At 47.8% G+C, this 9,991-nt stretch overlaps 1 protein-coding gene across 2 annotated transcripts in view; it reads right to left on the reverse strand.

Moving 5' to 3' along the window:
* The window catches only part of LOC141133512 (uncharacterized), a 65,443-nt gene extending 56,225 nt beyond the window's left edge, over nt 1-9,218 (reverse strand). For both annotated transcript variants that reach the window (XM_073622938.1, XM_073622937.1), the window contains exon 1: nt 9,102-9,218. In XM_073622938.1, coding sequence (XP_073479039.1) covers nt 9,102-9,138 — 37 coding nt within the window. In that variant the 5' untranslated portion in view covers nt 9,139-9,218. The remainder of the gene's footprint in view (nt 1-9,101) is intronic.
* Nucleotides 9,219-9,991: the final 773 nt, after the last annotated feature.

Consider the following 9,991-nt stretch of genomic DNA (forward strand, 5'->3'; position numbering starts at 1 on the left):
TTGGGGGGACCCCACGCTGTTCTTTTCATGAATTTTTTTAGCCGGCAATTTTTTTTTTTTAATTTTACATTCAGCTGTCAGCAGGGAAGCCGCTTCCCAGACCGCTGCTCAGCAACCAGCTATATACAGTGAATGTAAAAAAAAACCCACAAATTGCAAATCGTGTCAAAAGTGCAGTAAGAATGCAGTACTTGCGTTTTGGATGTGGGTCCATTGAAATCTATTACATGCAAAATGTTGCATTTTGCAGGAAAAAAGTCCCCGACCCTTTCCAAAAGTGCAGAGGCAGAAAAATGCATTGGTGTGAACGTGTTCCATAGGAACCAATGTTAAAAAAATGAAATGCATACCTGCACAATGCAAAAAGCATCAAAAAATGCATTAGTGTGAATCAAGCCTTAAGGCTCGTACACGCGGTTTGATTGTTGTACGACAGCATCTGATTTTTATCAAAAGGGTGTGTGCAGGATCTTGTCTAGAATACTAACTATCCGCAAATTGTCGTTCGACAAACACGAACGTAGTGACGTACTATGAGGGTTTAAAGAGGAAGTTAATTTCTCAAGCGCCTTCTTTGGGCCCCTTCTGCTAATTTCATGTTAGTAGAAGTTTGGTGAGCGTTGAGTCACACTTTTTTGTTAAGTAATTTTTATTTGGATGACAGATAGCATCTCTAATTTAATTTCTGTTGTTTTTTTCTTTCTACACAACAAAAAAATGGTGTAGAATATTAATGTGTTTTTCTTCAAATGACAATTTGGGAGTAGGCAGTTACATTAAAAACAACACAATGGATGGAATGAATGGATCTTACATCCTAGGGCTTCAGATTTTCTGAAAAATTCTAAGACCTATACAAATGTTTAAACACCTTAAGAGTCTCTAGTTTGACTATAGTGTTTTATAGTAACTTAATTTAAGCAAGAATTTTTTTTACCCCGAGGTCACCAGAACAAGCGTCCCCATTGGATTTCCCCTCTATTACTTTTCTGGGGACAACCAAAAACAAGGTCTTTAGGCTCACTCTGTTGGAAAAGTATGGTCACTGACTGACTTGGCACAGGCAACCTAACTCTTCAATAAGGCATAGAAGTTAATTCCAAAACAATTATACTTCAGCTGATGTAAAGTGTTACTAAACCCAGTAATATGAAAAAAGTTCATCTGCCTCCCCACAGTGCCCACAGCCTATAAATCTTTTTTACATTGAAATGCTGCCACCATAGGCGTCACCAGGGGGGGGCTATCGAGGCTGGAGCCCCGAAAGTGGAGCTCATAGCCCCGAGTCTCATCGGGTGTGGACTGTGGAGGAGAGAAGAGCCGGCGGGTCGCTGCTGTGGCGGGCGGCATTGGAGGTGGAGGAGGGACGATCAGGCATGTACAGGCACTGAGCCATCGGACCCCCCCCCACCCCCCCCGCAGCGCTCACCTCTTCTCCCTGCTTATGCTGCGCGGCTGAATACAAACATGATCCTAGGAGTGGACACTGATAAGCTTATTGTACGATCCAGAAGTCATGCAGCCGCACACAGCTGTGACATGAACTTCCTCGGCACTCGTTCACTTGTTCTTTCCTTCCCCCGCTCTTCATCCTGTCTGCTGCCGCGGAGAATCTAGATGAGAGCGGGGGAAGGAAAGAACAAGAGAACGAGTGCCGAGGAAGTTCATGTCACAGCTGTGTGCGGCTGCATGACTTCTGGATCGTACAATAAGCTTATCAGTGTCCACTCCTAGGGTCATGTCTGTATGCCTATCTAAGCAGGGAGAGGAGGTGAGCGCTGGGAGGGGGGATAGAGCAGCATGGGGGGGGGGAATAGAGGAGCACGGGGACCAGAGCAGGGGGGGGGACCAGCAGAGCACATGTGGGACCGAAACAGCATTCGGGGGATCAGCGGAGCATGCAGGGGACCAGCGCAGCACACAGCACGCGGCGGACCAGAGGAGCATAGGCGGACCAGAGGAGCACGGGCGAACCAGAGGAGCATAGGCGGACCAGCGCAGCACGCGGGGGACCAGCGCAGCACAGGCGGACCAGAGGAGCACAGGCGGACCAGAGGAGCACAGGCGGACCAGAGGAGCACAGGCGGACCAGCGCAGCACGCGGGGGACCAGAGGAGCACAGGCAGACCAGAGGAGCACAGGCGGACCAGAGGAGCACAGGCGGACCAGAGGAGCACAGGGGGACCAACGCAGCACGCGGGGGACCAACGCAGCACGCGGGGGACCATAGGAGCACAGGGGGACCAGCGCAGCATGCGGGGGACCAGCGCAGCACGCGGGGGACCAGCGCAGCACGCGGGGGACCAGAGGAGCACAGGGGGACCAGAGGAGCACAGGGGGACCAGAGGAGCACAGGCGGACCAGAGGAGCACAGGCGGACCAGAGGAGCACAGGCGGACCAGCGCAGCACGCGGGGGACCAGCGCAGCACACGGGGGACCAGAGGAGCACAGGGGGACCAGAGGAGCACAGGGGGACCAGCGCAGCATGCGGGGGACCAGAGGAGCACAGGGGGACCAACGCAGCACGCGGGGGACCAGAGGAGCACAGGGGGACCAACGCAGCACACAGGGGACCAGAGGAGCACAGGGGGACCAGCGCAGCATGCGGGGGAACAGAGGAGCACAGGGGGACCAGCGCAGCACGCGGGGGACCAGCGCAGTACGCGGGGGACCAGAGGAGCACAGGGGGACCAGAGGAGCACAGGGGGGACCAGCACAGCACGCGGGGGACCAGAGGAGCACAGGGGGACCAGCACAGTACGTGGTGGACCAGAGGAGCACAGGGGGACCAGCACAGCACGTGGTGGACCAGAGGAGCACAGGGGGACCAGCGCAAGTCTGGGGACCAGAGCAGCACGTGGGGGACCAGAGAAGCACAGGGGGACCACAGGAGCAAGGGGGACCAGAAGATCCGGCATGGGTGAGACCTGTCAAAGTTGGCCGGTCTGGATGAAGTCCAGGGCCAAATTTTTGTCTCAGTCCAGCCCTGGAGACGAGCAGGCGAACAAGCAGAGATGACATCATCTCTCTCCGCCCACCCGTCACCAATCTTCCGCTTTCACAGCTGGGACTTCAATGTGGGAGCGATGTGCGGCGGGGAGCAGAGAGATGATGTCATCTCTCACTGCCTGCCACACATCAGCGCTCTTCTGCCCTCACTAAATGGGCCTCTTCAATGTCGGAGGTGTGGTGGGGAGCAGAGAGATTACATCATCTCTCACTGCCCGCCCTGCCTCTCAGCTCTCCTGCCCTCACTAAATGGGCCAGTGCTGCCAGCCTGCAACCAATGCAGCGAGAATGCACATTTAGTGGCACTGGCTGGCATAGCAAGTGACAATCTGCTAATGGTGGCAAGTGACAATCTGCTAATGGTGGCAGGTGACGTGGCAAGTGACAATCTGCTAATGGTGGCAGGTGATGTGGCAAGTGACAATCTGCTAATGGTGGCAGGTGACGTGGCAAGTGACAATCTGCAAATGGTGGCAAGTGACAATCTGCAATGGGTGGCAAGTGACAATCTGCAAATGGTGGCAGATGATGTGGCAAGTGACACGCCCAGGGCTCCCACTGATTCTGCATTATGGTGAGTTGAACCACTTCATTATATATTACAATAGAAACAATGCGCTTTGATCACCCTGACACCATATCAACCATGGTGCCATGAAGATTGAAACGCCAACACCCGTGCACCCCCCCCCCCCGGTTGGTGACCGCTGCTATGGGCTATAGCCCCAGATCTTTTTCAGACCTAGCAACGCCCCTGGCTGCCACTATATACCTTTTTGGATTATATGTATACCACAGTCACATGATAAACAGCACAGCTGACAACCCTTGCTTCTTTGAGCTCAGCACATCCTGTTACCACCACCAGAGGTGCTTGGCACTCAGCCACAAGGGAAGCCCTCTTGTCACTTCAACCTCCAACCAGATACACGACCGCATCAACCAGCCATCATGTCAGAGGCCAAAAAAGGTGCTTCCCCAATACAGGCTCTGTGCCATCAAGTCGCAGCTCTAACACAAGCAGTGAAGAACCTACAGGAGGGCTACTTCCAATTAGAGGATCATCTGCAAAATCTCTCTGTGTCCGCTGCTCCTGCTGACCAGAATCCACCAATCACCACCATAGCATCAACCTCTTCTGCTCTAGAACATTCAGCCATCACTCCTACTGTTGCCTCCTCGAGAACGTAGGGTCCCTGTTCCTGAACGCTTCTCAGGGGACCAAATAAATATTAGGGCCTTAAAAGTGTGGTTCATTATCTCTCTTCTATCAGAAGAACCATAGTCTTGGGTGCACCACCTACTTGAGCAAAAGAGCCCAGTCTTCATTTCTGTTTATGCATTTTTTGAAGCTGTGGCACAATTTTATAATGACTCCCAGCGGCCTACTACTGCCGAGGCCGCCCTTCATGCACTAAAACAAGGACAATGGCCTGTGGAGGACTATATTTTTGAATTTCCTAAGTGGTCAGCAGATACAGGCTGGTCTGTCTGAAGCTTGGTCTGTCTGAAGCACTCAAGGACAAGCAAGCCAGGGTTGAGGCTCAGGCTTCCTTAGAAGATCTAATCCAGCTAGCTATTTAACTAGACCGATGTTTGTGAGAACGGACTCATTCCTTTAGGACATTTGGTCCTGTTCTGAACTGTGCTGCCATTGCTGAGCTAGCATAATTGTTATCTTGCCTCCTCCCCCACTAATGTCTACAGGAAGTTCAAAGATGCCCGGGGTGAGAACAAACGGTGTTTTTTACTTACAATGCTCTAGAAAATAAAGTAATCCTCTGCAGGTTTTTCTCTTTTCCAAAGTGAAACTGTGCTTTGCTCATGCACAAGTGACTTATCCCTTTTTAATTTCTATTTCATAGTTAAAGAGTAGACCAACTTTAGTTGAAGAAAAAAAATTCCCCTCTGGGTAATTGATGTACATTGGAGCAAAAATTTGTTAAACCTTTGCATTGATTAATGAAAGAATGGGAATGTGATCACACTTTAAATAAGTGCCTCCAAATCTAGAAAGGAAAACTATGTATAAAATCAGTGTCCTCACAAGTGTGCAGATATAGTTATGAAAATCCTTTGAGAATATTTAAAAAATGCCACCTCATGATGAAATCCTTTTCCAGTGGCAGCTGGTGTTAGCGGACGCATGGATAGGGGGGTGACGCCCCTGTGCCCTGCATTATGGGCCACCACTGTCCTCTTCCTTCAAAGTTTCTTGTGCCAAACACAATTACTGTATTTATCGGCATATAACATGCACAGGCGTATAACACGCACATTCATTTTAGGAGGGAAGTTTCAGGAAAAAACTTCAATTTTAAATAAGGAACTTTGAAGCAAAATAAGGGTCAGTGCCCATCTGCAGCCTCACCATTGCCATCAATGCAGCCTGATTAATGCCCACCTGCAGCCATACAAGTGCCATCAATGCAGCCTTATTAGTCCACATCAATGCAGCCTTACCATTGCCATCAATGCAGCAGCCTCACCATTGCCATCAATGCAGCAGCCTCGCCATTGCCATAAATGCAGCAGCCTCGCCATTGCCATCTATTGACTTCCTATTACAGAGGCCGCCAAGTAAACAGGAGATTCTCACTGTATGTAATCTGACGGCACTCGTCCCGCCCCCCCCCCCCCCCTGCCTCCGAGGCAGCTGAAATTGAAGTATTGGCGTATAACACGCACACACTATTTGCACCCAATTTTCATGGTGAAAAAGTGAGTGTTATACGCCAATAAATACAAAGTGATAAAACTGACCCCTCGGTGCTCTTCACACATGAAACATTGGGGTTTATTTATGTAGCGCTCTCCCCTACTTTCAGAGGCCTGGTGGTGACCCCCAGAGTCAGGGAGGGCTGACATTCCTCCTCAGAATGCAGGTTACTAGGCATGGTGTGTTGTGTAAAGAGGAAAGATGGGCGCCAGTCACCTCGGAAAATGAACAAAGAGAGTTTCATTTCTCTTAACATGAAATGTGGGAGAAAGGAATAGGGCAAATGCAATAGCAAATTGGCAGACTCCTTGGACAAAAATAAAATTAGGCAGACAGCTATACAGAACAAAGGCCTTTAAGCTGAATTCAGCAATCCTGTATTTCGTAGCAACTGCTGTATCCTATAGCAACAAGCTCAGCTCACAGCTACCCGCTGGATTCCTCGAGCTTAACTCACAGCTACCCTCTGGATTCCTTGGATGAGTTCTTTCTTGAAGCTTTCCTAGCTACTTCACAGTCCCCGGCTGATGAAGAATCTCCTCTGGTACTCCTTCAAAACTCCATCCCTCTATACATGCCTTCGGCAATAAAAGTGGTTGATCCTCTGGCAATTTCTCTCCCATGCTTCCCGGCAACGGCCAGGCTCTCTCCGACAGAGCCCCTGACCCACATGACAAGGCCCCAGGCTTCAGGCCTACATTTCTGCTGCTGCTCCACACACGTCCATCCAGGCCACAGCCCGGGTAAAAAGAACCCCGATCATCTCATCATTCTCTTAATAAATACCCTCTCCCAGCCTTCTCGGCTGATTGGCAGTGAGAGGTATATACACTCATAACCTGAATTCACTGTAACTCATTACACTGATGACAAAGGTAACAGTGCCACCTATTGGCAAAAGAGAGAAATCATAGTTGACACCAGACCCATTTGATAAATAGACTACAAATTAGCCAAGCTAGCTACCACCTAGCATCGCTAAATTTACTAGCAGCCCTGTTTAGGACAAGGGTGCTACATTTACTAAAGGGAAATCCACTGTGCACTTGGAAGTGCAGTCACTGTAGATCTGAGGAAGACATGAAAGGAAAATAAAAAACAACATTTTTGCATGCACATGATTGTATGATAAAAATCAACAGATCTTCCTCTCAGATCTACAGCGACTGCACTTCCAAGTGCACTTGTAGTGCACAGTGGATTTGTCTTTAGTAGTGTGCAAGCTTGCTGACACATTTTTGATTTTGCATTTTTTGCATAGGGACCATTTTAAAGTTTCTAAAGTACATTGGAGGGATTATAACAAACTTTGATTCCTACCTGTTTTTGCTCTTAGTAAATAGCTGTTTGTTTGACCATGTCCTGTGCAGACTGATTCTTAAGGGGAGGGTCAGGTTCATTATAAACACCTGTGCACTCTCAGTGTTCTGATGAGAAGAGCTACAGGGTCTGCATCCCTTTAGAAGTGATTAACCATTGGAGAATATTTCACCAAAATTGAAATTCCCATTGTAGATGATGCCTAAAATCTGACTTAAGCCTCGTACACACACGATCGCATTTTCCGACGGGAAATGTGTGATGACACACTATTGGCCTAAAATCCGACCATTTGTATATCGGACAATTGTTGTCAGATTTTCCGTGGACAAATGTTGGATGGCAGGCTTTAAAACTTTCCATGGACAACAGTCTGTTGTCAGATTTTCCGATTGTGTGTACACAAGTCCATCAGACAAAAGTCCAAAGTACAAACATGCATGCTCGGAAGCAATACTCACCAAACACAAAATTAGCAGAAGGTGCCCAAAGGGTGGCGGTAAAGAGCTGGAAAAATCACATAGTACGTCACTATGTTCGTGTTTGTTGGCTGACAATTGTGTGCCATTTGTATGCAAGACAAGTTCCCGGCCAACGCCCTTCGGGCAAAAGTCAGACTCTTTGTCTGCGGAAAATCCGATTGTGTGTAGGAGGCTTTAGTGTATATTTCTGGGAAAATCAGTGAATCAATCACACAAGTGGGAAGGGACATTGCAGGTGTTCTGTAAACCTTTGTACAGATTGCCTTCAAGTTGCCAGATTACAGTTGCAGCCCCCTCAGTCCCCCTATTACTTATCTGAGCCCCTCCTCTATCCACTAATGTTGCACGAAAGACTCGACTGCCTGGGACTCTCCTCCTCCTTGGCTGAGACAGCAGCGTGGCACCATTGGCTCCCACTGCTGTCAATCAAGTCAGTCAGCCAATGGGGAGAGAAAGGGGGTGGGCCAGGCCGTGGCTCCATGTCTGAATAGACACAGGGAGCCATGGCTTGGCTCGGGTGCTCCCATAGTAAGCTGCTTGCTGTAGGGGGCACTCAACAGGAGGGAGGAGCCAATAGAACTGAAGAGGGACCCGAGAAGAGGAGAATCTGGGCTGCTCTGTACAAAACCAACTGTATTACATGTTTGGTACTTTTAACTTAAAAAGGGAGACTTTAGAATCACTTGAAGCTATACCCATATAATATTATCTATTGAAAAATGTGTCAGCTGAACGAATGGAAGACCTGACTGCAACGATCCGGGATAAATCGGAGGAACATAAGCCCAGATAGTTTTATTGGACCCAGTTCCGCTTCCCAGGGGAATACCTCTGCAATGCATAGTCTGGCTTTATTGACTTCAGAAGCTCTTGATTCCAACCGTGAGTCTGGCATTATTGACTGTCAGAAGCTCCAACCGTGGTTATCAGATGGCCGGCAAAATGTGGGCGGTCCTTGCTCCCTTGGTGGATTCCTTCCCTACCTCACCTTACCTATAAACCCCCTCCATCCCATCCTCTCCCTTTTTCTTCCTTTCTTTCTCCCACCCCCTCTTTCCCTCTATTTTCTCTCCCCCCCTCTTTTCCATTTAATTCAAGAACTGGTATGTTTCGACCCTAGTTGGTCACTCCATATCACTCTTCCCCAAGGCACTGATACTTTTCAAGGCTATCGGTGCTAAACCCTAAAGTATTTTAATTAATTAGATGGCCGTCAATGTGAAGAACTAGTCTAACACGTTCTAGGTGTTGGGGTACATTAAACACCTGCAGAGCTAATCCCTCGTCATTACCCCCGGGGTCCGTATCTTTGTTTCAGATACAACTATCTGTTGATCATATAATTGCTCCTTTGTTTGTACCACGTATTCTGTGAAGCTACCATTTCAATGTATGTCACATACCTTTAAATAAAAAATTAAAAAAAGAAATGTGTCAGCTCACACTTCCAGGAAGATGAATTTTGAAGGTTGTTCATAGCTTCTTATTTATTGTTGCAATCCCTCCGGTGCCCAGACCGGCCACAAATTAGATACAAATAACGACTTTCATAATTAGTTTTATCACTTACCTAGAAAGGACAGACTGATCACGATGAAGAGTCTCATCTCTTCTTACAGGGTGCCGTATCTGGAGGATATGTGTGGTCACCGCTGTATGGTCTGAATATATTGTAATTTATAGAAAGAGGATATAAGTGAAACATGAAGTGAAGAAAAAGCAGAACTTGTTTTAACCTCTTCCATACCGGGCACTTTCCCCTCTTTCTGCCCAGGACAATTTTTAGCTTTCAGTGCTGTCACATTTTGATTGACAATTTTTATAATTTTGTTCAAACAAATAGAGCTTTCTTTTGGTGGTATTTAATCACCACTAGGGTATTTATTTTTTGCTAGACATATGAAAAAAGACCGAAAATTTCGGGGAAAAAAAAAGTTTTCTCTTATAAAATTTTGTAAATAAGTAATTTTTCTACTTCACTGATGGGCACTGATAGGTGGCACTAATATTATTATTATAATACAGGGTTTATATAGCGCCAACAATTTGTGCAGCGCTTTACAACATGAGGGCAGACAGTACAGTTCAATACAGGAGGAATCAGAGGGCCCTGCTCCTTAAAGCTTACAATCTAGGAGGGAGGGTCAAGTGATACAAAAGGTAATAACTGTGGGGGATGATCTGATGGAGAAAATACAGTTGTTAGGTTTGGGTAGGATAGGCTTCTCTGAAGAGGAGGGTTTTCTGACACCCGTTCGTCCCCAATATGTGAGGAACACGGGTATCAGATCTCTGCCCTCCTCACTAACTCATGGCAAAGGGCTGGCCAATCTCACACCGCACTGTCATTACATAACAATGCCAGTCTTATCTGCACCCGACACAAAGACTTTCCAGCTTGTGGGACCCAATCTAGGTGCCAGCAGCCTGGGAGCGATTGTCACTGGGCTAATTAAGTAA

The sequence above is a fragment of the Aquarana catesbeiana genome, linkage group LG03 (assembly GCF_042186555.1).
Source record: "Aquarana catesbeiana isolate 2022-GZ linkage group LG03, ASM4218655v1, whole genome shotgun sequence".
Taxonomy (NCBI): Eukaryota; Metazoa; Chordata; class Amphibia; order Anura; family Ranidae; genus Aquarana; species Aquarana catesbeiana.